Consider the following 27,751-nt stretch of genomic DNA (forward strand, 5'->3'; position numbering starts at 1 on the left):
CATTTTGCAATTTCGAAATGCACATAAAGATTTTTTTTTTTTTGTTGCTATTATTAAGCTCAAATAATCTTCACCCAAGACTTCTAGTTCAAGGATAAATGTATAAAGTTGTATTTCATTGAGGGTTTATGTAATGAAACAACAGTGCATAGCTAGTTGAAAGAAAGTTGTTCATTTAAAAAATATTTTAATGATCCCAAACAGAACTCTTGCCCATCATATCCATGATCCATGTTTACATTTTAAAAAAATACTCTCAAAAGTGTGGTGTGCATTTATGCTGAGCCCCCTTTTATTACGACACCCCAATTATTCTAGCTATAAATGTAGCTCATCTCTTCTGTGGCCTCTCAGCTCTGAGGGCGTGTGAATACTTTTGTAAAGCGCTCTATACATGGAACAAACCTAAGCTTGCATAGTAATGCTCTTCTATTTAAATAGAGCTACTTTATTTTCAATAATCAGATTCTGTAGCTGCACAATATTCGATAATCTTGCAATAATGTTGCTAATTATTGTGATGGTAATATCAGTAACAATATGTCTGTTTTCTTCTTTCCTGTCTCATCTGTGCTTCCATCACTGAGTGACCTTTAGTCATTTGACCAGTGTCATTAGTGTCCAGTGTGAACATCTGCTGCTGCAAGACTCTGTCCAACTGACTAAATATTACATTAGCATGGATAAATTAAGTTCATAACATCTGGGATATGTGAAGTCACCATATGACATTATTACTTTATGTTGCCATTTATTAAGCTGTTTAATGTTCTGTTAGTGAGGATGTGTGTGTCTTAAAGCTGCAGTCATCTCATCTTTTTCTGCTTCTGATGTCCTTTGAAAAACTCATTTGGCATTTTGCCATTACAAATGTGCGCACGACTTTGACAATATTCTGTTATTGTCAACAAAATACAATTTTGCCATTGTGGTGTTTTTATTAAATGAGAAACATAATTACAGTCACAGATGAATAGGTCTGGTGATGCGATAAAGCATTAAAAAACATGCCACACCATGTTTTTGGCGTGTTTCCATAAAGCAAATTTGTTTTCAAAATGTCAAATTGTGCAATTACTTGGTCAGTGGAAACGCAGCTATTGTCTGGACAGCAGCCCTAAATTCTGTTTAATCCACAAACTGTTTCCATCCAGTTGTCATGTGGATTTTAAGCAAATTTTGGGGGGGTAGTGAATTGTTTTTATCTACTGGCTTAGTGTGAATCAACCAGGCTACGCAAAGCCTAATTTCATCAGGTGTTGACGACTTTAATACATGACTGTATTAAAGAGATGCAGAGGTTTCAAGCTAGCATAGACCACACTTCACATAAATTGGAAAACGTTCTCACCTCTAAGCTGAAGGGTTGGACTTAGAAATTCCTTTGAGTTTCATGCATCTTGTGAGGCACAGAGCCACCAGTGGATGGGAGCAATCCTCTGCCACCATCCCAGCCTGGAGTGCCTTGAGCTGGGCCACTGTAAGCCACAGTTCTCCCCTCCGTGCAGGAGGTATGGACTTTGAAATGTTCTGATTTTTGCGCCTCCAGTAAGGCAGAGCTACCAGTGTATGGAAGAATTTGCTATGTGATATTTTTTTTTGACAAATGTATTTCTATGAACCAGATAAAAAAATAAAACAAACTAAAAACAGAAGAGTCAAAACTGTTGTTTCTGAAAAAGAAAATAATATATTTCCTGAAAGGAATCCCAGGAATTATGGGCAAGGTTAAGTCTCCGTCCGGGTCAGGATTGGTGTAAACAGTTGGATCCCATTAACAGTCTAATTTTGCTAATACCTGGCTCTAATCGGATGAAGCCACAGGGGGACTGAGTACAGGAACACTGGGGGCGTCTGCTTTAGCTACAGCCAAGATTAAAGGTTCACCTTTGGATCTCCTGCTTTTTCATGTCAGAGCTTTCTGGAATAGATAGAAAATGTAAACTCGGGTATATACCAGCTGGGGAATGTTGAACCATCTTCTATAAATAGGAAACACTCAGCCAAAATGTGGAAATATGACCAACACATGACTGTTGAGCAATCTCTGGCAGCAGTAATGCCTGGTAAAGAGTTTCTATATGACCTTTTTAGTCTCTGACAAGGTCGATGAACTTTGGCCTGATTTTATTCACCAAGTTATGTTGGTTTATCAAGTATTCCAGGTGTGGTTTCTTAATGTTCCACTTCGCAAATTACTGTTGAGATGTATACCTTCTCTTTTTGTTCTTTCTTTCTATCAACAGTGTCCCATACACCATCATACGAAACTCTTCCGAAGTTTTGGATCTACAGTACAATGCATGGCTTACCTACAAAATTGTTTAATTGAAGTATTTTATACTTTATTCATTGCTGAACAGGAAATAAATTCTCAATTAAGCCTTCAAAGATTGTAGTTTTTCTATAGTGTTTTATTTTTTGGTTTGCTAGTTCTCTTGAGATGACGTTTTGTCCCACAGCCCTGGGTTAGAAACTGGCTGCATCTCGGGCTTCGGGATGCAGTGAGAATCAGGTGGTTTGCTCAGCTCCGTGTTACATAAAAGCTGCAACATGTTGCAGTGAGCCTCTCAGTTCATTAAACCTCTCTGTTTTTATCCCTCTCCTTTCCCCCCTTTGATGTGAATCTGTATTACGACCACCGGGGGAGCTGTGAAACGTCTCGCATGCAGCTTTTAGAAAGCCGTTCGACGGCCGGCCATAATATCGGAGCGGGCCTCCTGGAGGGCGATGTGATCGTTTCGACATCTAATCTGTGTCTTCACACCATTGTTCGCACATAGACATACACACACACGCACACACACACGCACACGCAATTACCATGGCAACAGTGGGTCTCATCTCTGTAGGCAACATGGAAGAGTTTTTCTTTCACCTCTTCAGCTCCTCGTGGCGTTTCGGTGAGGATTCAGGGACGCCCCGCAGCGACATATTGTCCTTCGCCGGGACATTGGAGATATTGGCCATGTTTTTAGCTAATCTGTCTGATTTTAATAAAGAAAGCCGCCTCTGTTTCACTGGATGTTTAATGACTAGATGGTAAATATCCTGGAGTTATTTCAGCTCTGATAGTTGGAGATTGTTTTAGACACATCAAGCTTTTAAGAAGGCTGGAATATAAAAATAAATTGAAATGTTCTTCTTACAAATACTAAGGTTATAAAAGTGGAAATATTGTAGGTCTGGATCAATTACTGAAGTAACTGTCAACCAGTTTAGTAATTGATTAATCGTTAAATGAACTATACAGACTCAAAAAAGGCCGTTTTGCTGGAAGAGAGAGTTAGTTGAGCCAAAACTCACATTTTCCATTTAAGACATAAAAACGTGTATCTGTGTTCAACCCAGAACTCTGAAATTAGCTTTGTTTTTTTCTTCACTTGTTTCAAATTCTGTTAAAAAAAAAAGAAAAAAAAATCTATTAAGTAGCTTTTGCCATCTAATTATTAATTGGTTGATAAAAATAAATCAACACAGCAGATTTACTTTGTATTGATATGATTTACATGTATTCACATGCTGGCATATTTTAGCTGCAGATTCATCCTTTCCTACAAATAATCAATAGTTCACTAAAGAACTCTAGTTGTATTTTACACAATTAAATGTTTTATTTAAAAAGAAATTGAATGGTTCAATGGCGTCTTTTAATGTATTTCTAATATTGTTAATAAGAGGCTGCAGTGGTTGCAGAGTTCATTTTTTTTATCAATTGATTGTCAGAATAATCGATAATTAGTTGCAGCTCTGCAGCTCTGAAATATTGTTCATGAAGTAGAATGCTTTTTTCTCCTCTTTTGTAGTTTTTTTTCTCCATTTCCTGAAATATAACTGTATAAAGTTATTTACAAATGACTGTAAAGAAAAGTCTGAACATTCTGCACATCGAGTGTGGCATGGTGACGGCAAATGAAACGGAAACAATACAGACAACGGATTTCATTCTAGAACACTGAGTGCTAATTGTTCCGTAATGACCGTGAATGCAGCATTTGTTTGAACTGACGGTAAGCATACCAGTGAGGCCAGAGGCAGAAACAGGCCGCTTCCTTCCTTTGTGTTTCTTAGGCTGCAGCTTGGTTCACAGATTCTGTGAGCTGCTGTTTGTTCTGACTGAGGATCATGCATCCTGCCTGTGTATGTATTAATATATGTTAGTATGTTTGGGAGAAGGATTTCTACCAGTGCATGCTTCCTGTGCAGCCTAGAGAAATGGAGAACTTGATTCAAGTGTCTTCATGAAACAATCCGTTAGCCAGCAGCTATCCACCCATCTGACCTGTTCGTTGTCCGTCTGTCCGTCTGTGACTTTAGTGTAAACATTGTCATAATCACTCAGAGTATGCTTTCCAATGTCTTATTTACTTGAACAATCTGAGAAGTCCTCCCCCCTCCAATTATTTCATTTTATTTAATTTTTTTTGTGAAGTGGGTTCAGAGGTAGTGAGACTTTGGCCATTTGTAGACTCTGATCTCAAATGCAACATAGAAACATTACAGCTTGGTCATATCTATGCTAGATCTTTCATACATAGAAGTTTGCAGTGATTCTCTAACGTTTCTTTTTCCCCAAATTAAACACATTTCTTAAAACGGAGCATATTTCATGTTACTGTGGGAAACAAAAGTAACTCTGTTTTAACACCAAATTAAAAGATGGTGGTTTAAAGGGATCATGATTTTATTAGTTATATATATGAATTGTTTTGGACGGTCACTCAGGAATCACTTTACCGTTATATGGAAAGCTGTTATGTTATTTAGTGATGATAATATTAGGAACAGTTTTATCAGTTGTATCAGTGAACACTTAGTTCTTTTTCTCACCACTTTGTGTCTTTTGTTTTTTTCCCAGGCTTCCTGCTGTTTAAAGATTTCTGTATGAACGAGATTGACGAGGCTGTGCCTCAGCTCAAGTTCTACGAAGAAGTAAGTCGGAAGTGTGTGTGTGTGTGTGTGTGTGTGTGTGTGGGTGGGTGGGTGGCATTAGGCCTCTATAATCCAGCTCAGCCACATATGGCCCCCCCAGAAGCCCTGTGAATCTGAGTCCCGTTTCTGTTTCAGATCAAGGAGTACGAGAAGCTGGACTCTGAGGACGAGCGTCTGAGCCGCAGCCGGCAGATTTATGACATCTACATCATGAAGGAGCTGCTGTCCTGTTCACATGTGAGAATACACAGAGAGGACGCCTGCTGTCGGTCAGGCGGCCTCCAGCATGCTGCTGACTTCAAGTGAAAGCAGAAAATGAATCATTTCTGTCGGGGGATTTATTCAGCTCCTTTAATCAAATGGAATGATTCATTAACTCAGATCAGGTTCCATGTTGCTGCTGTTATGTGTTTTTAAATGGCATATCTTGCTGTGAAAGTTCTGAACCAGACCATTCTGTATGCAACTTGCCAAGGTCAGTCTTTCTGGTTAAAATCCTCCCATTTGAAGCACATGCTACCAAAGACTAAATTCACACAGCAAGCGAATGCGACTCAAATCTGATGTTTTATTATTTTATTTTATTTTTTCTCCCAAAATGTGGCCTGTGTCTGACTTTTTCATGGCGCTCTGAACAACCGAGTTCTGACCTTTTCACCTCCCAAAAAATCTGATTTGTGCCACATGCATATGTGGAACTAAATCAGATGAGCTTTCGAGAGTGTTCAAAGTCTGAACACTGCATTTTATCTGACCTTTACGTCACTGACATGAGAAATGCATCACAAATCTGCACCAGAAGAAGTCAGACTATGTAAATCTGGACGTAAACAAAGGCTTGTGAAAAAAGTCACAGAAATCGCAATCTCACCACTCTTAGTTTTGGCTACACATCCAGATGCTTGGTTGTTTTTAACATGAATGACCTGTTTGTCATGTGTTTTTACTTTACCAGGCAGCTAAACAAAAAGACTGCTAGTTAAAATACCACAATTAATCAAATGACCTAATGTATAAACTTAAAAAAAAAAAAAAAAGAATTTAATGCATTACATTTAAAAACCTCCTTTTTTTGGTTGATAGTGACTTTTCATTTTGCAGAAAAGTCTTGTCTGTTTGCCCAGCTGCATGAAGGGGAATCAGTTGATTTTGCAAATGTCCCTGTCAGGATGCAGGTGTGTAAATACTTCCATACTCATCTTGTGTCAGCTAGGCCAAACAATTAAAAAAAAAACGCTGATGTCGCTACACGAAGCACTAAAACCGGATTAAACGGGACACCGGCATCCGTCGAGTTCGCCTCTTTTTTTATTGGCTGTAGATTTTATCCAGAATCATCCTAACTGGTAGGCGGTGCTGGGAAGAACACCTTTAACACAAATCCAGCTGCTGCTTCATTTTCCCCTCTGGCTGTGTGTCTGAGATAGCAGCTTCACCTGAATGGATGCTTTGCTTTGCTGATCTCAGTTCAGTTCACAGCTTGCAGTTTTTTACAGTTTTTCCTAATTTAATGTTTCTAGATTAGTCAACACAAATTTGCAGACACAAAATATACATCTTGCAAAAAGTCCCGAACTCTTAAAAACTCTGTGTGCTACAATCAGAAACTTCAATGCGCATTTAAGCAGAGTTTATGCTGTAGAACAAAGTAGAACATAACTAAAGTGGATAACTAATATTAATAATAATACATTTGATTTATAATGCCTTTCTCATCTTGAGATTTCAGAGTTAAAAACAAAACAAGCATTCAGTATTGATAAAAAATACAAGTATCTAAGAAAGTAAACCAAACATTTTTGCAAAAAAGAAACATCTTAAGACCTTTTTGAGTCATAATTATTTTGATGTGATAACTTTAAACTTAAACGGCCCACATACACCCAGCTACCTCTGGAGCCTCCCAGCAGCAGCAGCAGCATGTTGACCCATGGGACAGCCTTCTTGCACAGAGGAAGCAGAACTGAAACTACTGTTCACATTGCATCTTTAATCACCCCGTGTTTTTTTTTTTTTTTTTGCAGCCATTTTCCAAGAAGGCAGTGGACCATGTGCAGAGTCATCTGGCAAAGAAAATGGTCCCCCCAACTCTCTTCCAGGTAAAACGCACTCCCAGCACATGGGAGGGCCTTTTTACACCAAACAGGAAGCAGATTATCTAAAATCAGCTTTTCAAAATAGATGTGAAACTTTTGCTTTCACAGTTTTGCTCAGATACTTAGCAAAGTATGAATCCGGTCAGGAAAGAGAGACTGCTGTCTCTAGACACGGTGGAAGTTATGTCATGCTTTGGGTCAGTTTGCCATGTTGTAAATGGACTTTTTGAGCTTTATAACATATCATAATGTTATTCCTTCATCAAAAACATACCTGGAGTGTTGCCTTGATTCTTTCACGCATGTTTGAGGAATCCTTGAATCAATAAACTAATATAGCAGTGTCTGATGGTGTGCAACAGACTTTGCTTGTCTTTTACTTTCTTTAACATGTCCTGTTTGACAATATGGCTTTGGGTTTATTTCATTTGTAATGGACACAGAGACGGAAAATAAAGGGAGAGAGGAGGGGAAAAAGGTTTAATGGCAAAGGAGGTAGAAGTAGTAGAGAAAGAAAGCTAAAGAAAAAACACCCAAGAAGTTTACTTCTACACCTGCAGAACAAGAAAAAAACTGAGAAACCATAGCAACAAACAAGCACACTCCTTTCAGCTGTTTTAACTTTTCTCAGTCAGAAGAGTTTTCCATTTCCTCCAGTTCCTAAAAAGTCCTTGTAGCTGTATATTAGAAACCGTCTCATTACTGTCTTCACTGTAAGCTGCTACAGTACACACCTCACTGTGTTTCCTCTCTATCTGCCAACCTCTGATACTCTCCTCACTGAATTAATGCTATCCATCCAGATTAAGTCTCATATTTTATAGTTATACATGCCTTACTCTTAAGTATCCGTTGTTGGAAGGAAAGGCCCAGCAGAATAAGTCCAGAACAAGCCAGACAAAAGTTGGCCTGCATCTTGGTAAATCGAATCACTCTTTTCCTCTTTTAGCCCACCGCCTGGCTATTAGTCTGTTTACTCACTTATCCCCTGTGACTCATTGCAACTCCAAAATACGCCATGCATATGCCAGTATTTCCCGTGTTATTACTCAATATTTAAATCGTACATTCAGCTGGAACTGTTGACCGTTTATTAAAACAGATGCTTGAAAAATGTAACTGTTTTTCTCTTGGGTCTAGTGAGCAAAAACTAGAAACTCTGACATGAGCTGCGTGTCCATGTCAGAAGTGAATGTTTCTCATAAGGCTTCTGAGCTGAGCCTCTTTCTGTCTCTGCTGCAGCCATACATAGTGGAGATCTGTGACAGCTTGAGAGGGAACATCTTCCAGAAGTTCATTGAAAGGTGAGCCGGTGAACGTGTGGAAACACAGCCATGGCTCTCACTGCTGGCACGGTCCCATTTTAACCCTGTTTCTGTTCTGACCTCAGTGACAAGTTCACTCGGTTTTGCCAGTGGAAGAACGTGGAACTCAACATCCATGTGAGTACGAGATTGTGACGTCCACCTCTCACACGAGGTTTGATCGAAGTAGAACCTGAAACAGTGCAATGTGAAGGCAGAGTATGTTTATGTTACAGCCACAGATTGCAGTGGCTTTCATTCAGATTTTAGGTTACGGATCAACACAAAGTCAAACATAATTACAAAGTGGAGGGAGAAATTAATTCTCAACATTTTCGGAACTAGAAATCTGAAAAGTGTGGTGTGCATTTTTTGTCATGCAGACGCTGCAGTGACAGCTGCAGGTGTCAGGTTTCCACAACTAGAGACTGAAGCGTTCATTCTTCTTCATAAACTAACTCATTATGTCTGAGCAGCTTCCCTGTCTAAGCTGAAGAAAAGCAGCCACTGCATGATGCTGCCACCGCCAAATTCACTTTATTACTCTATTCTTTTTTACTTTATGTCTTAGTCATGTATTCAGGATAAAGTAAAGGAAGCAGTATGCAAATGCAAAGCAAAAAAAAACGTTGTATTTAGACCTGCATGGCTGGCTAAATAATGACATGGAATGCCAATATTTGTGATTGTATGTTCAAAAGCTCTTAAGCTGAACTTCTAAACTTATAGAAAACTTTGGTTTTTTGTCAAAGCTGTGTAGTTGCCAGAAAGCGTTTGTGGTTATGTGAAGCTCAAGCCTAAGCAGAAACTAAAAGTATAAAGCAAAAACTATGAACTCATTTCAGCTATGATTATAAAATGACCCAATAATTTGTTATGAATTTATGAACTTCCTCCTAATGCATTGGTAATTCTTCCTGTTGTTTCTGCTGGGGATTCGCCAGTCTGCTTTTTTCATTTCCAATACCGATATCTGAGGTTTAGTATCAGTCGATGCCGATCCAGAAAAACAACTCAATTGACGAAAAGCATTTCTTTTTTCTAAAACACAGACATTTCTGGACTAAATTACAAATTAATTTTTTAACTCTGCACCAGTGCAGCACACTTAGATTCACCAATGGCTTCACAGGTTTAATTTGTTCAGTTCGGGCTTTTAGGAATAGAACAGCCGATGTGAAACACAGAATCAGTAGGTTGACTAGTTGGTTAAACATGTAATAAACAAACTGCAACAAACCTTCTTTCAAATGGTTTAGAAAGTCCAGTTAGGATTTCTAAATAATGTAAAATAATTACTAAAGAATGATGTCGCTCAGAGCCCAAAGCATAGAATTAGCCTGAATAGATTTGATTAAAAACAATGTTGTTGTTGAGCTCGCATGTTTTCATTCATAATTTAACAGCAAAGGGGGTTTCTGAAATGAAAATGTTGCTTATTTTGTGAAAATGCATTTAGTTTTTGAATAAAGTGCAATTACTTAACTGCAGACCTTACAATTAGCTTGATTAATAATGCTAATTGAGTCCCACCACCACTAGTAATAATTGATTTAGTGTTTTTTTTTTTTTTGACACATCCAAGCTGGAATTCCTCACTTTCCTTCATCTTAACAGAAATGAGCAAACTATCCAGAAATGGGTCTCAAGACCTGAAATTAGACTGAATAGATCTGTCCTTATAGATGGGGTAAATTGTCACCAATATCCGATCTGGAATGTTTTCAATATCAGGAGTGGTCCAGATATCAATATCTGATGGGTCCAGCTCTAGTTTCGGATTGTTTTTACTCTCCTGCAGCAAAGAAATGGTCATTATGGCTTGTTTTCAATAACACACTGGTGTCTGAATTTTAGTTTTATATGTTCTTTCAAAACATTAGAATAAAAAAAACAAAAACAAATAAAAGGTTGCTGTTCTCTGTCTGTTCTCCCTCAGCTGACCATGAACGACTTCAGCGTGCATCGGATCATCGGCAGGGGCGGCTTCGGGGAGGTGTACGGCTGCAGAAAGGCCGACACGGGGAAGATGTGAGCAAAACAGCTGAAATAGTTAGAAACCCGGCCGCGTCACCCGCTTTGTTGTAATGCCTGCGACGTTCTCTGGATTCCAGGTACGCCATGAAGTGCTTGGACAAGAAGAGGATCAAAATGAAGCAGGGCGAGACTCTGGCGCTCAACGAGAGAATCATGCTGTCGCTAGTCAGCACAGGGGTGAGTGTCGACTCCAGATGGCTTTTCTTTAAGCTTTAGTCGTTTGAAACTAATTATTGCCCCACTATCTCAAGTTCCTGTGGGTTGGTTAGGTTTTTAAACACACCCGATTCAGAGTGTTACCACCTCTCACCTGACATTTCATCTCTGATGTCCGTCAGTTGTGCGCTTTTTAACACATGTCATCTAAGTCATAATTTAACACTCCGGTTTCTCACAGACGTCCGTCCTGTGAAAAGGCTTCACACCAGCTGCTTGATGGGAGCTTTCTTATTCACAGATCTACATGTCAGAGGTTCTGACAGATGCTCAGACCACCCCAGTAGCACACAGCTGGCATCAGATTTACCCAACATGAGCAACTGTTTAAAGGGGGGAATAGTGGTTTTGTTGTACAATTCTGACCTGGTAGTAACCCTCAGTTTTGGGTCAGATGAGATCTACTGATCAGCATTAAGTATAGGTGTGAACGCTCTTGGAAAATTAAAAATGGCGACAGCCATCTCACACCCCTGTTGTGTGGCCATTTTATTTTGGAGTTGTTGAACATTGTGGTCACAAACAAAACTAGAATAAACTAAGAGTCAACAGATAAATCGGTTGGCTGATAAATCGGCCCAGATTATCTTTACTTTGGGAGACTAGCTAATACTTACAAGTGAAACCAATTCACTGACCTTAGCTTCCTCCGGAAAGTATGAAAATCAGCCAGTAACTGCATTTCAATTACAAATGTGCACAAAACGTTGTGAATATTCCACTAATGTTGAAAAGACACAATTTTGCAATTGTGTTGTTTCTGTAAAATAAGAAGTCCAATTAAAATCCCACAAAATACGTTTGTTAAAAAAATACTGCACCATTGTCTTCCTACTACTTCCTGTTGTCGTCTTCTTTGTCTTTTCCACCAGTAGTAACATCCAAAAATATTGTTTCCATTGCAGTTTTTTTGCGAAATACCCTAATTTCAATACAGCTGAAAGACCACCTCATCCTAGAACAAAAACTTTTTATCAGAAATATCTTGTGACTTTTTAGCTAAAAAGCAATCAGTGCAGTTAATTCCAGGACATCATTAGGTTCTATAAGCTGGATTATTATTGCTGCTGTCGAATGCAACAACAGCTAATCAGTTTTTACAGTCAGACTCTCTTGTCTGTAATAAAAAGAGTGATGCATTATGACAGTGAATGGTAATGTAACCAGCTGTACTCCCTGGTGGTAGAATGCACTCTGTCAACCTGGAAGTCTGAGCGTTGCAGCGGCAGGCTGTGTGTCCTTCTACTATCAAAACTAATATTTACAGTGAAGAATGAAACGAATCCCTTCCTGCCAAGGAGGCGTTTGATGTTTCATTGTGTTGACATCGTTTAGGCTAAACACTAAAGCTAGTGAATAGCTTTGTTTCTGCACGAGTCAGAAAATAACTTTGATTTGAAGTGTTACTGTGTTTGTTTTAATACAGTGAATAACTCAGAACAGTTATTTATTTAACCACCCAGTATGAACAGCGGTGCAGAATCAGACAGGAAGCCTGTTGGCGCCAAATCTGTACAGGTGCTGTAAGCAGCCAACCAGAACCAGCCTGTAGGAGGGTGTGAATACTTTTCTGAGCAACTGTTCAGGGAACAATAGTCTTAAGGTTTTTGATAAATCTAATAGTCAGGGTCAAGACACTTTCAGAAAGAGCACTGAGCTGATAACACACACTCTGGCCACCTTATCTACACACAGTCTTATTCTCTTCATTCATTCATTCATTCATTCATTCATTCATTCATTCATTCATTCATTCTTCATTGATTCTAAATGGAAATGAAATACAATGAAAAACGAAGCAAGTAAAAGGTCCCCAGATTTTCTCTTTTTACTCTGTAAGTTTACAGATTACACATATCTGCAGCTGCATTTACAATGAGAATCTGCTTCGCTGGCCGAGTGTGTGTACGTGTGTGTGTGAGTGTTGGTACACAGACTGGAACGGTAACTTTGGTTTCACTGAAGAGTACCTGGAAGATGTTTATTGTTTTTATCAGAAAGAGAGGCTGAGGGAAGCCTGAAGGTAAATGTCTAAACAGTTTGTGTCCAGGATGTGTGGGGTCTGCAGAGATGTCAGTGGTGCGTTCACTGACCTGTAAAAGTCCAGGATGGATGGAAGGTCAGTGCTGGTCTGAGTCACCATATCTATCGCCATGGTGACTCAGACCAGAGACAGAGGGATCATCAGGAAATGAATTTGAATCAAAGATGTAACAACATCACTGAATGAAAACAAGTTTAAACTTATTGATGATGATGATGATGATGATGATGATGTGTCTGTCTTCCTTCCAGGACTGCCCATTCATCGTGTGTATGACGTATGCCTTCCACACCCCCGACAAGCTCTGCTTCATCCTGGACCTCATGAACGGTAGGCTGACCTCTGACTCATCATCCCAGATCAAAACTCTGAGGCTTCATCCTCAGACGGGCCGACTGGATCGCACAACCCGACTCTGGTTGATGGGCTCATTCCCTCCCTCAACAATCTTCACCCTTCAGACGATACTTAGAGCACATCGTTGTCAGTGTTATGATACACTTTGTGTGTTCCTGTGTGTTCAGGGGGCGACCTGCACTACCACCTCTCCCAGCACGGTGTGTTTAGTGAGAAAGAGATGCGGTTCTATGCTGCTGAAATCATCCTGGGCCTGGAGCACATGCACAACCGCTTCGTCGTCTACAGAGACCTCAAGGTGAGCCGCTGATCCTGAAATGCAAAGTAGCATTTAGCGCATCGATATACGTTACCAGATAGGACAACACCGATTAGCCGCTATAGCTAGTGACGGTTCTAATGTGGGATGTGAATTAATTTCACATAAATGTTCGTAAGCCTATTTTTTGCTTACTATTCTGTATATACATTTATATTTCTGTTCTGAAATTAAAGCTGAGAAAATTGCCAATAAAGTATGTATACTCCCTAGATATGAATCTAAAAACTGTTTATTTTCTGTTGAGATGCATGAAAGCAAATTTCTTTTTATATTGGACAATATAATTTTATGTAATTGCTGTAGGAGACATGGTATAAAATGTAGCAAACTATGGTTTCCTATTTAAGTGTTATGAATATCTCCAAGTTCTGTGAACAAACGAGGCAATACTTCAGTTTTTATCGTTAAAGTTTTGTAAATTACATCGGCTGCAATGCCGATGCATTGGTTGGAGTGAACTCTGACTTGGTTCAAATGCATATGTGAACACCAAGTGAACCGGAGAGTGCTCCAAAAGCAGGAGGTGCACTACAGCGCAGGGCATTCTGGGTAAATGCAACCAAAACAAACTTGTTAGAGAAATGGCACATGGCCTTTCACTAAAGACAAAAGAGAAATACTCCAATCGCTAAGCTCTGACGCCGCTCCATTTTTGTTTACATTTCATGAAGAAGGAAGTTGTGCTCAGTATTTTCTTCAGACGTTTTCATGTCATTTCTTAAAGTAGTTCATGTTGCAGTGCCCCCACATGCAAGAGGGGAGGGGGGCAGGTTGTTCCACACTGAATAACCACCTCCAAGCAGGCCACAGGGGGCGCTCTATGGGGCTGTCAGCGTTTCCCTTTACTGCCAATCAGATGTTTTAATAATTCAAATCTAGTCATTGCTCTCTGAGTTTCATTTAATTTCCAACACTGCCTGGTACATTTTTAATATCATGTTACAGGATGAACCACGACCGCTGACGTAACGCTTTTTATCTTGCCTAAATTACATTAATAGAAGGGGAAAAAAAAGTATGAATAAAGAGTGTCTGTCAGGGATCTCCCCTACCTGCTGCCACTGCATAGAGCAGAACATCGAGCTTTAACTACACCCACCCACATAAAAATCCTTGTTTTCAGCCTTTCCCCTGTTTCAGCTCTGGTTCTGTTGTTTGGACGGGTTGCCATAACAATAGCCAAGATTTTGCAGGGGTTCAGGGAACATTTTCAGAGCTTCTATAAACAGTCGAGTGCAATGCGAATACTACGTCAACGCCGAGCGCTGCAGAGCGAAACAGAGCGAAACAGAGCGAGAGAGTCACAGAAGGTAACCAGGACAGGAGGCCGTCTTCTGCTGTCTGCGTCTGCTCAGAATGTGAAGTGGTAACCTCTGCTTGTTGTCGTCCTCCGTCAGCCGGCCAACATCCTTTTGGACGAACACGGCCACGTTCGGATCTCAGACCTCGGCCTGGCCTGCGACTTCTCCAAGAAGAAGCCCCACGCTAGCGTGTAAGTGCAAGTGCCTCACACTTACAAACGTTTATTTCTCAGGAGGAAGAACGTCGATAAGAGACGTTTTATCTGCGGCTTTGTTGCTTTGGTGGTTATAAAATTGCGGCTTCACTCATTTCATAGAGCAGAGCATCAAAGATGTGACGATTCTTTAGTTTTTATTGCCTGATACTGATCTCTGCTTATATTCAAGATCTCAGCAGCTAGTTTGTTTGTTTTTTCTACATGGAGGAATAATTATATATTTAAGAAAAATGTACTAAATATGGAAAATGTTTTTTTTTTTAATGTTTGACCTGACAGTTCTTTGTGATCAGGGGGATAATTTAGTCTGCTTTATTTAAGAGAAATGACCCATAAAGATTTGAATTAAAAATGAATTGAGTGATAAAATGCAGATCATTTCACTGCTTTAAACTGGATTTGTAAACACTTCTGTCTGCTGTAAACACCACCTTCGGTTTTATAAATGCTTCTTGGAACAATGTGTACATGTCTGGTGTTCTGGCCATTTATGTTGAATTTTTATAAATCATAACTTCTGCCAGTTCAGTTTTCTTCTTTAGACAGTTAGAATACACTTGAGTTATTTTTGAACCAAAATCTGTAGTTCATTTTTGTACTTGGAATTATGATTACTTTGGTAACTTTTACACCCTCCTATTATTTTAAGAAATTAGGAACACACTGTAGTTGTGTCAACGGACATTTTTGTTTGTCAAATGTCCGGTGTGATGAGGGGAAGTGTGTTAAAATATTTTTTTTGACCACTTTTTGAACTTGGAAGATCAAATTAAGTTAACTTTAATTTACATCAAGTTAATAAAAATGTCCTAGACATAATTTTGTCTGTATTTTTGATAGAAATAAAACATTTTTTCAAACAAGTCAGAAGTGCGTTTAAGAAACAGACCACCTGTTTCCACCCACGACCTTTATTTGGAATAATTTTGGGTTTTGGAGATGAGAAGACTGTGACGTCTGGTCTGCAGTATCAGAAAGTCCAGAAATCCCAGCCAGCTTTATGAGCATCATTCACTAACAGCAACTGTTGTTTATTCGTCAGACTCATTATGAAATGCGCCTGCAGGGATGATGTGACTAATATTTTCTGGAGATAAACCGACTCCATCTTGCAATCTGCAGAAATTCAGGCAGCAGCAAAAGAATCCAACATTTTTAGGAATGTGTTTTAAAGCATTGACACAAATAAAAATAAAAACAAGCTGCTGATTTCTGTACAGCATCAGTTGGACTTGCATGTATAGCAGATATCTCACTGCCATTGACGTTTCTGTTCTTGTAGAAGCAGCTAATGAGTTTAAATCATTTCCTTTCAAACCAATTTGTTGGAAATGTTTTACATCCGGTCACGTTTTTCCACTCTCCTGTTTGGTTGTCTTGCTCTGTAAATCACCAATGTGTAACTCCAACTCGCTGTGTGTGGGTGTGTGTGTGTGTGTGTGTGTCACAGTGGGACTCATGGCTACATGGCTCCAGAGGTCCTTCAGAAGGGAACGGCGTACGACAGCAGCGCAGACTGGTTCTCTTTAGGCTGCATGCTCTTCAAACTCCTCAGAGGGTAAAAAGCTCCAGCTTTCCTCGCTGCTCTCCTCTTCCTCCTCTTCCTCCTCTTCTGTGCTCTCCACTCCCTCCGCATCCTGACGTCCTGTCCGCTTTGAAACCTCTTCTGGCTCTCTGTGCGAGCCTCTTTGAATCTGCTCACTTCCCCTTCTCTCCGAGTTCCTCTCACCCGCCCGCCTTCTGTTTGGTGTGTGTTTGATCTTGTTTGTGTATGAGAGCAAGTGTGTGCGTGTGTTTGATCTAGAGTGTGTAAATGCCAGAGGTCTGGTCCCAGCAGGCCGAAATCCAGGTAAAGGGTGTGTGTGTGTGTGCGTGTGTGTGTGTGTGTGTGTGTGTGTGTGTGTGGGAGAGAGAGAGGTGTCTTTCCATTGATGTTTGGATCCACGTCCTTAAAGAAGAAGTGTTTGTGTGTGTGACTGAGAGAGAAGCTGACTGTTTCCAGTATGAGGGGAAAATATAGTTTTTATCTACAGGACTCATTATTAGAATATGAATGTAAAGGACACAGTCAATACTTCAAACTTTGGAGTTTGCAGTAAGTAAAAGTATCTACTCCATTTTATGCTGCTTTTGCTTTTTGTCACTATTTAACATTATCAAACACATTGTAATATCAGGCAAAGATAACCAAACCATGAAAAAAAAAACAACTATTATCCCTTGAGCTAAATCATGAACTTACTGTAATTCACCAAATTTTATGGAAAACTAACAGTTACTAAGCAATGATTACTCCACTCTTTCATTTAGCAGTAATCGTTGGCAACACAAGAAGACAATGGTTTTAAGCACAGGGTGACTCTTTTATTGCTTACATTTATGGTGATTTCAGGACTTTCACAGCTTCATCTGGACAATAAAATAAGTTGATCATTCTGTGTCGCTGCAAAAAATCCAGGGAATATACCTTTATTTTTTTGTCATAAAATAAGTTTCTAAGCCATTAAAGTTGATTACAATAATTCTTATGCTTCTGATTAGTCAGCAAAACAAAAGTAGTGCAACAAAAGAGAGCTGTGACAGAGTGACGGAGTGATGGTGAAGTTTTCTTCCAGGATGTGAACCGTCTCCTCCTCCGCATCCTAATTAGACTCAGTCAAATCTGGGTCACTTCAAATTACCATTTCTGAATTATTGGGCTGGAAGTTTTCTGAGCACAGTTTTAAATTTTAACTAAGGGGGCCGGAGCGTGACATGTTTTAAAAAGAAGCTGAGTTGGCGGTGTTTTTTTGTTTTTGTTTTTGTGTGCGTGTATGTGTGTGTGCGTGCAGCTGTTTTGTTCACCCTCAACCATCTTCACCCTTTCCTAGTCGCTTCCGCTCCTCCTTCCCGTTTCTACTCGTCTCCACCTGGTGACATCAGCTTCTCCTCTCTGTCGTCTTCAGGCACAGCCCCTTCAGACAGCACAAGACCAAAGACAAACATGAGATAGACCGCATGACGCTGACCATGGTAAGCTGCAGATATCCCCTCATTACACAGTAGACCTCCTCTGTGTAAACATGCTATAATGCAGAAGGTGATAAAAGTCTGTGCTCAATTCCAAATGCATGTTTTTTGTTGGACGCTTGTGAACAATCGATGTGAGGAAACTCCAAGGGAGCCATAACCAGGTTGATGTTTGTCCTTCAGATAGAAATGTTTCCGTCGTCCGTCTGTGTTTCTCATGAAAGGATGGGACTCTGTCACTGGGTCAGAAGCATTTCGTCTGCCTCCATGGCAGCTGAAGTGTGCAAATATGATTTGTACAGTGACAGTGCAGGGAGAAAACAGTGGCCTAATGGCTTTGAAGTGTCTCATTATGTAACATTTCTGTTAGAACCTAGATGAAGGTTCAAACAGAAATGTGACTGATTTCCTTTTTCCATCAAGTCTTAGCATTCTGCCTCTCGTTCCAGCCACAGACATGGGAGCAGCCATTTATGGTGAAAAAGTAATACGAATTTGATTCATCATTATTGTAAATTAAAAACAAAACTGACATGATCGGAAATGTTATTTTTGCTTTAACGTGTTAAAATGTGAAAAAGGGTTTTATATTTTACACTTTACATTGAAAAATTTAATTGGTGATATTTACACTTTTTTTTTTTCAATTCAACACAAAGAAATACATTGAAATGATTCGTTCCCTTCTATATGCTGCTGTTTGATGCTAAAATGGCTTCCAGTGTGCTGCTGTCTGAACAGGTGTAAACACATAACAGACACACAGCAAACATCAGAGTGGCGTTCAGATCCTTCTGATGCTACGTTCAGAGATGCTCTGGGAGTTTTTGTTACATCTGAAGGTCAGTAAGTCCAACGACCCGTCCTGACCTGAGCAGCATCCGTGGAAGAAAGAGGAAGTCTGCGGAGGGTTTGTCGTCTTTTAACAAGCTGGATTCCAGTCCCAGCCTCGCTTGCAGCTGGAACTCGTTCACTTGCAGTATGACATCATTTCCTGCCCCTTGACTACTGAGGCAGATGGGACTGAGTATTAGCTGCTCCCCATGCTCCGTTTGTATCCTCGTATGAGCCCTGTTGTTTTGGACAATGACTCAAATGTGTCTAGATTAATCTTACTCAAAGGGAGAATCTAAAATTTGTATTTTTTCCCCTGTTTTGTTATATGCCATCATCGAAATAATCAAGCAAATGTACATCAAATATGTTGATCCATGTTCTGGTTTTTATGAATTAAAGGCATAAACAGGTTCATTTTTAGCCGTGATTTAAAGGAACTCTGTGTTTTGGCTCTTCTGCAGTTTTCTGGAAGTTTGTTCCAGTTTAGTGGAGCATTAAAACTGAATGCTGCTTTTTCTGCAAATATGTTCTACCCAAAACTCCTCAAGTGGCAGTTTCAGCTTTATCTGGTTTAAGCTCAGTAAAAAGAAATTTCACACTAAGCACCTTTTGCTATCAAATTATTAATAAAAAAAATATCAGATCAGCCCTATTATGTATTGATGTTAAGCTAAGCAGAAAGGGCTGAGCTTCATATGTTGATAATGGAAGTATTCCTTATCAGCAGATGCATGTTTTGCTACAAATGATCAAGCGCTCTCTAAACGAATGCTGTTACTGCATTCTTTTGCAGTAACAGAGGAATTGAATTGTTTGTATTTTAAGGTATTTTTTATTTATCGATATATAAAAAGTGGTTAACTGGCAGAATGTGGCAGTTTTTTTTACCTGATTAATTGATCAATCGTCAGTATAGTTAATAAAATAATCGATTACTAAAATAATAGTCGCGGCTGTAGAGCCAGTTTAAAAGAATTGTGTGAAAAAAGATTTTCTGCTTTTCCATTAACCATAGAATTATGTAAATATGAATTACAAAAATAAATTTGCATAATGGAAAAACTTATTTCAAAAAACGTTTTGCTCTAGGATGAGGTGGTTTTTTGACTGTATTGAAATTAGTGTGTTGTGCAAAACTACAATGGAAACACTTTTTCACATCGCAAGTCATGTGATCAACCGGATGATATTACTGGCAGAAAACATGAAGAAGACAGGAAGTGGTAGGATGGATCATGGTGCGGATCAGTTTTTTTTTTTTTTATGACTTGATGTGTGAACTTATTCATTTGTAATTTTAATTGATATTTAGTTGAAACAGAAATTGCGTTATTGTGGTTTTTTTTACATTAATGGAATATGGACCAAGTTTTGTGCACATTTGTAATGAAAACACAGCTAATGTGCGATCACTGGCCAGATTCACTGACAGAAATCCTCAACCATCCATGACTAAAGAACAATATGCGTGTGTGTGCGCAGCCTCTCGGAGGAATATGCTGCCTGGCCTTTTTGATGTCACGGGTCACGCTCAGGATGAATGACATCCATTGAGCCCACACTGTGACATATGTGCTCTCGCCCACCTATCCTGGCCTGCCTCCTCCTCTCCATTCACACTGAACTCTGACGAGTTGAAGCATCGCTCAGCTCTGCCTGCGCCAGCTGCTGCGCATCCGAAATGCAACTCATCCAAGTGTCTAAGTCCGTTTGTGTTACTTGTAAGGAATGGGAAGAGGGAACTGCACCCTCTCCCTTCTCTCTAGCAGAGCAAGATCTCTAAACAGACAAAGTCTAATCTTTCATATCACAATAAATCCAGATTAGGATTGGAATCCAGCCACTTAATCTGGTTTATCCTCTAATCCTACTCTGGGTGTGTAACAGAGATGACCGGCAGTGGCTCTGTGAAAGACTGCAGTCCAGCTCTAAAAGTCCACCCTAATGCATGTTTGTGTTTATTCAGCATGATGAATGACCTGGTTGCATGAACTCAGAGGAAGCAGAGATGGATGGAGCGGGTCCCAGTCGCTGGCACCTCTGCTCTCTCAAACATCTCCATGAACCAGCAGATAAAGGCCGTCAGCAGCAGACCAACATGCTGCTGCAGATCAACTGTTGGGCTGAGGAGACAATCTGGCTCCTCACAACAAGGTTGCAGCTCAGAGCAGTGCAGAAAGAAAATAAGTGACACTTTTTGTCTGTGGGACTATGACATGTATTCTGGTTTTTGTAGCTTCTTTGACATGGACAGATGTTTCTACTGGGTCGATCAGCTCAAAGAGTAGCTCTTATCTACTTCCATCAGATGTCGATGTGCCCCTAGTTGCCTACAGATCTGCTCATTGGTGTGTGACTTTGTGTGTGTGCTGACTGGAAAAAAGGCTTTTAGTGGTCAGTAGGAGTGGTCATGCAAACATACAAACAATTATTGTTTGATTTGCAACACAGATCAGACCCTCACTTTTAATTGATTCAGTAAAATATTTTATGTAGCATATTTGACCAACTCTGTTGCTCTGGAGTATGCAGTGGAGCGGAGACACCTGCAGTGAATCCAGTCTGACAGAGAGGCGGATGTAGCAACAGTGCCCGCCTCCCTGGCCTTTACCACAGCGTGGAGACGTAACTGTACAACAGCACGTTATTCAATCATCTGACTGGTTTTTAGGTTTTTAGGTTTTCCCACAGTTTAAGGCCCTCCAGCTTCCTGTGCTGTAACATTTACACATCTCTGCTTTGACACACCTGAACCAAATAATTAGGCCAATATCAGGACTTTATGCTGATGATTCAGCCCATTTATTTAGGTGCAAGGCACCAGGGATGCAGCCGTCTGTGAGGACTGGAGCTCCAGACCGTGCTGTAGATGTGCAGTAGTATTCAGATCCGGGCAGATCGCAGAGAACAGACTGTTCTGTAATGATTCATTCTTAGCCCTTCCTGGCTGCTCTCAGCTGTGTGTGGCTTTTGGGTCATAATATGTGACTGACACTGAGCTTTCTGACTCTGGACATAGTTTTGGCTCTTGGATGAGATTTAATTAGGCCCTGCTCAGATCAAAGGTTCCCCTTACCAGATACAGCAAAACCTCTCCCAAACCAACCCAACTTGATTTCTGTGTCTCACTGTTGGTCTGGTTTACTGCAAAATCTCATTTCGTAGAGATGATGGGACTGACCACTGGAGGGACCTTGGAGTCCATCAGCACACATTCAAATGAATTCCAGACTGTATTTATTTAGTTTTTCTCGCAGGAGAGGAACCTATTCATCCTCTTCTTAACCAAGAGGAACCTGGTTAGTTTTGGATGGTTTTCTTGGCTCTTCTTCCACCATCCACACTATCCACCTGATCAATGTAGGGTTACGTTTCCTGAGAGTTTGGCTGCTTTCTCCTGATTCTCCTGTTGGCAGCTTTGACCACAGAAACATGAAGCTCTTTGAAGATGATATTGTTGCCCTTTCCTTTAACATGGATATCTAGAATCATCTCTCTGAGCTCCTCAAACACCACTAGTCATTGCTTTCTCCAGTCCGGTCTCAGAATGGTGCACACAGTAATACAAATGTACCTAGTGGAAGTTTGTTAACTCTGTAGTGACTCTGGGCGGGTCGATCAGTCAACCTACTTATTTCACAGCAAAATTTGGCGGTTACAGACTTCCAGACCTTTGTGGAGGCAGATGAGGTCAGTTTCTCAGCCCAAGGTTAAAGAATTCAGGGCTGATTTATCAGGTCAGAAACATGAATGTAACTGCAGCACTAATAGTTTCTTTAGGGTACCAACAAATTTGTCAATACTATTTTAAAACATCTTTGTAGAAAACAACAACAACAAAGATATTTCCTTTCACTATGGGTGTAATGGTTAACTCTATCACAGACTAAAGTCAGTCAGATTAGATTGGTTTTGTATGAATCATGTTCTGTAGGAGCATTTATTTCAAAGAGTAAAAAGAGGACAAATACATTTATCCACGTCTATATTTCATAGAACCTATAAGTATCAACACACAGATGTGAACAAGTCAGCATAAATGGGGGGTTTGGTTTGTGAAGATGTCATCGTCTGTAAAGAACAACTCAGTCCATCAGCCTCAACTCAGCGGCCCGTTGAATTTCTTTAAAATGCAAACTGGACACCGTTACAGCGGCTATCTAAACAAATGTCCTGCTTAGAACGAAGATGCAGCTTGAACTCTGCAGTAATCCCATTTATCATTTGATTTTGGGAATCCACTGTTGCCTCTCTATAATCCACAGTAATGCTGCCTGAAGGATTAACTGCTCTAACACCTGTCTGACTCCCCAAGTGGGATGAAGAAAGATGTTGACAAAAATCAGTGAAAGAAACACAAGCGCAGCTGTTTGAGTTGAAACCAGATATTTACATACAGGCATATCCTTTTTGTCCCTCAGTGACATTAAATTAGACCATTTCCTCTTTTTTTATGCCAGCCAGGATTACTAAAGCTAACAAAGATATTCTTTGTAGGCATCATCTTTCTTTCTTTGAAGTCTGTACACTTAGGTATGTGACTGAAGCAATTTAGCTAATCCCAGGAGATAATTTAATGTTGTTTAGCCTTTTGAAAGCAACACCTTGTATGAGTGACATCATGGAAGAATGAACTGAAATCAGAGCGATGTGGGAACCTCCATAAGTCAGGTTCAGGTTAACAGTCTCCAGATGCCTGATGGTAGCACATTCATCTGTTCAGCTGCAAGCTAGAGTGAATAAGTTGGGACTATTCAGTCATCATTATCCAATGAGACCAGTTCTGTGTCCCAGAGGTCATCTCAGGACATCAGGTGGGAAGATAAAAGCAGTTTAAAATGTACTGAGGAGATCTGTATACAATTTTTAATTTAAAAAAGAAAATAAATCTTGCTATTGTGCCAGTTAGTTATTATAAATAAAGTTGCCCTGTTGACCTACAACAGGAGAAGTTTAGCTTGATTTAATGTAAGACAATATGTATAAGTAGCAAAGTTTTATTCAAGAACCCTGAGGTCTCCTTGGGAGCAGATGGCTTGATGTTTTTTTTTCTCAAAAAATGGTAAGTTTTTGAGAAAAAAAAACTTACCATTTTTTTTCTCAAAAAAAAAATGGTAAGTTTTTTTTTTGAGAAAAAAACTTACCATTTTTTTGGTAAGTTTAATAGATAAACCAGCATCTATTTGAAGATGCTGGTTTATCTTCAAATAATGTCTGACTGTCCCTTTCCGTCTCCTCCCTGCAGAATGTGGAGCTCCCAGACTCGTTCACCCCAGAGCTCAAGGATCTGCTGGAGGGGTTGCTGCAAAGAGACGTGTCCAAGCGGCTTGGTTGCCAGGGCCGGGGGTACGACAAAAACCCACATGAAATGTCTGTTCACATCAACGGCAGTATCTAGACAGACCCGGGGTGTCAAAATCTTTACGTTGCATGGGCCAAAGATCTTCAGCTCAGAAATACTGATGGGCCAGAAAATATCACATTGAAATCTAAAATCAACCAAAACGTTGTTGTTTTTTCCCCCATTCAGCAATAACCTAAACATGAACCATGTTAATTAAACAAATATTCACAACTTTTTTTTATATAGGAACCAGATTGTAGAGCCACAATTTCAAATGTTTTCTTTGTTAAATTAAAGCCATTCAAGGACTCTGTAGAAAAAGACTGAAAAATATTTTCTGTTTTCAGCAATAAAAACATGATCTAGGTCTGCCTTCATTTGCTGTGTCCAGCCAAGTTTCAATACATCAATTAACAGCAGATTTGGCTGCACCAAGGTGTGCGTAAGTCAATGAGTAGATGTAGTTACCATGGCAATAGAAGAAAACCGGACAGCTTGGAAAAGATGATCACTTTGTGTTGCATCATTTGTAAGTAGATTTCAGTCATGAATGGCTGTTTACATTGTATCTAAGTGATTAATCTTTGATATAACTTATCAAAGATAAATCAAAGATGTGATAAAATATTAACCAAACAGTGAGGGGTGTACTCCCTTTTGTGGAACGCTGAGATGAGTAGATGAGTCGTGGTGCACTGAGTGATCTGATGGGTGAAGTCAGTGCTGTCATTTTACATCAGGGCCTTTTACAGACTGGATGAAGCTGTCACAGACCAGCAATGTGGGCAACACTGCCACCTTGTGCTGAAGTGAGGCATCTGTTGTGTCTCCCTTTTAGAGCGCTAGAGGTGAAGGAGCATCAGTTTTTCAAAGGCATCGACTGGCAGCAGGTGTACCTGCAGAAGGTGAGTGAGCTCCGTCACGTTTCTGATGAGACCGAGGTTCATTCCCACTAAATATATGTGCGCTTTATGATTCTGGGCATTTTGTCCAGACAGAATGTGTATCTAGGCCAGAGTTGTCCAAACTTTATACTCTGTGGGCCAAACTTGCAAAGTTGAAAGCACTTTTTCCTAAAAATAATCATAATTAAAAAATAAAAAAAACTTAGCAACAAATAGAAAAACTTTTTTTTGAAAACCTTTGGCATATTTAGCTAAGTTTGAGTTAAAAGTTGCTGGATTTGGTGACTTTATTATAATTTTCAGGGTTTTTTTTGTTTTTGCTTTCATCTTGATAAAAGAAAATACATTTAGTACCCAACACTCTATTTAAGAACATATAAATTAAGCCAAGTTTATTTGTATAGCACATTTCAGCAACAAAGCAGTTCAAAATGCTTTATACCATTAAAAACACCATGTAGTAACCAGTTATGAAATAAGCAGCTAACATAACTTTCTGTCAAACGTCATCAAGCAAATTCACATCAAATATACTGATCAGTTATTATGAATCCAAGGTGGGGTTTAGGTCTTATTTAAACAGACTCATTGTTCCGGCAGTTTTTTGTTTTTTTGAAGTTTGCTCCAGATTGGAGGATCAGAAGAACTGAATGCTGCTTCTGCTTTACTAATCACTGATTACCTTCCAAAATGATGGAGCATGTCTATCTGCATCAGGTCCGTTCGGTTTTCAGGGAGTCGCACTAAATTATCTCAACTCTTATGTTCTGTGTTTGTAGCTAAGATCTGGTTAGGTGGTTGTTTCTATGGTTACCACAGCACTACAGAGTTGTGGCCTTGTTGCTCTCTGTTTCTTCCTTAGCGTTATGTGATTGTTTCAGCTGACAGACGTCCCTCTGTTCTCCGCCCTGCAGTACCCCCCTCCTTTAATCCCGCCCAGGGGAGAGGTGAACGCCGCGGACGCTTTTGACATCGGCTCGTTTGATGAGGAGGACACCAAGGGCATCAAGGTAAAACAACTCCTGGAGCAGCCGCACGCCTCATTTCTAATCCTCTTATCTTCCACTGCAGCTGCTGACGGGTCTTTGAGTGTCCCATCGTCGGACACAGCTTTTACATTTTAGAATCCCCTCCTCTTAGCTTCACCTGAAGCAAATAGATTGGAGAAAAACAGCCACTGCTACATGCAATGGTCTCTGAAACCTGAAGAGTTCTCAATTAACTGGCGAAGTAAAGAGTTTATTCATTAGTGAGCTCAAACTTTTGTTGTGCATCAGATAATTTTTAAATTCTCCAAATGAAAGACAACATATTTTTTAAGCAAAGACGAGTTCAACTCCATAATAAATACTGACTGAATGATTTAATATGATGCATTTTTTATATTTGTAAACATGTCATTAGCTCAATCACTCAGTCAAGTTTATTTGTATAGAACATTTCAGAAACAAGGCAGTTTAAAGTAGTTTACATCATAAAAACATATAATAAAAACAGCATACAGTCATCAATTGAGAAACCATTAGCAGACATTGCATATTGTCGAGTGCCATCATAAATAAAACAGTGGTGATGACCTTTAATGCTAAATCAGCAGGAAGTAAATCAGGTTTTTGTCCCTGCTAACCAAGCAAACCTACAAAGTTAAACACATAACTGTTAAAGACCAAGCTAGGCGCTAGAGGAAAGCAGCTGGATTCAGAGTCTGATGAATTGCTTGGCCCAGGCAGAGTCTCTGCTCTTTGTCTTTTTGTCCTGTTGTCATGGTGACATTGCTGCTCTGTCTTCTGTCTGCCTCCCTGCAGCTGCTGGACAGCGACCAGGAGCTCTACAAGAACTTCCCTCTGGTCATATCGGAGCGCTGGCAGCAGGAGGTGGCTGAGACGGTGTACGAGGCCGTCAACCTGGACACGGACAAGATAGAGGCTCGCAAGAGGGCCAAGAACAAGCAGCTGGGCCACGAGGAGGGTAAGACCGCCGGCCCGGAAACAGGCCCGTCACCATGACGATAAACTGTCCCAGAAATGATTGCGGTAAAGGATAATGTTGCTGTTTTCAAACCATTTTCAAGTAACATAAAGTTAATGATAAAATAATGCAAATACATCTTCTCAAAGATGAATAAACTTTATTTTCTAACAAATGTTTAACTCTAAAACTGGAAGACATTTTATAGATCCAAAACAAATGAACGATAAAAATGAATTATGACGTCTCTGTAAACTAAGGGGCCAGTTGAGGCCAAAGCATCAGACTGAAAACATTTATCATCCAGTTTTAGGTAGATAAGAGAGGCTCAGTCATGCAAATGGAAATTATTGAATTCATTTTAATTTATAATGTGATTAATTTATCTATTGCTTATTGTGACAGGCTTATCCAGAACACTTTGTGTTACCTTCTAACTGTGTGTGTGTGTGTGTGTGTGTGTGTGTGTGTGTGTGTGTGTGTGTGTGTGCGCAGACTATGCTTTTGGGAAGGACTGCATAATGCACGGCTACATGCTGAAGCTGGGCAACCCGTTCCTCACCCAGTGGCAGCGCCGCTACTTCTACCTGTTCCCCAACCGGGTGGAGTGGAGGGGAGAGGGCGAGTCGCGGGTAAGTGTGCAGTCACATCTCACTTCACGTTCCCACCATCTGTCTGTTCCGTCTCTCTCTATGTGTGTGTGTGTGTGTGTGAGAATCTCGTTCGTCTCTCTGCTTGTTTGTCCCGTCTCATCTCTGAAGGAAAAGTGGCTAAAGACTTTAAAAATGGTAAAAGACAGGGTGAGTGTCTCTGCTGTCTGCTTCACCTCCCTGCTCTCCACCTGGCAGTACATGTTTCCTC

At 40.0% G+C, this 27,751-nt stretch overlaps 1 protein-coding gene across 1 annotated transcript in view; it reads left to right on the top strand.

The window, feature by feature from the left end:
* Positions 1 to 4,809: 4,809 nt before the first annotated feature.
* The window catches only part of LOC103151765 (beta-adrenergic receptor kinase 2), a gene marked incomplete at its 5' end in the record, with an annotated part of 28,036 nt that continues 5,094 nt past the window's right edge, over positions 4,810 to 27,751 (top strand). The window contains 17 exons of the mRNA XM_016681719.1: positions 4,810 to 4,932; positions 5,068 to 5,169; positions 6,957 to 7,031; positions 8,271 to 8,332; positions 8,419 to 8,470; positions 10,272 to 10,363; positions 10,447 to 10,546; positions 12,881 to 12,959; positions 13,154 to 13,284; positions 14,706 to 14,800; positions 16,278 to 16,385; positions 17,773 to 17,839; positions 23,919 to 24,019; positions 24,856 to 24,922; positions 25,837 to 25,932; positions 26,728 to 26,890; positions 27,386 to 27,522. Of these exons, the coding sequence (XP_016537205.1) occupies positions 4,810 to 4,932; positions 5,068 to 5,169; positions 6,957 to 7,031; positions 8,271 to 8,332; positions 8,419 to 8,470; positions 10,272 to 10,363; positions 10,447 to 10,546; positions 12,881 to 12,959; positions 13,154 to 13,284; positions 14,706 to 14,800; positions 16,278 to 16,385; positions 17,773 to 17,839; positions 23,919 to 24,019; positions 24,856 to 24,922; positions 25,837 to 25,932; positions 26,728 to 26,890; positions 27,386 to 27,522 (1,650 nt within the window). The remainder of the gene's footprint in view (positions 4,933 to 5,067; positions 5,170 to 6,956; positions 7,032 to 8,270; positions 8,333 to 8,418; positions 8,471 to 10,271; positions 10,364 to 10,446; positions 10,547 to 12,880; positions 12,960 to 13,153; positions 13,285 to 14,705; positions 14,801 to 16,277; positions 16,386 to 17,772; positions 17,840 to 23,918; positions 24,020 to 24,855; positions 24,923 to 25,836; positions 25,933 to 26,727; positions 26,891 to 27,385; positions 27,523 to 27,751) is intronic.

Source organism: Poecilia formosa, unplaced genomic scaffold (assembly GCF_000485575.1).
Source record: "Poecilia formosa unplaced genomic scaffold, Poecilia_formosa-5.1.2 Scaffold291, whole genome shotgun sequence".
Classification (NCBI taxonomy): domain Eukaryota; kingdom Metazoa; phylum Chordata; class Actinopteri; order Cyprinodontiformes; family Poeciliidae; genus Poecilia; species Poecilia formosa.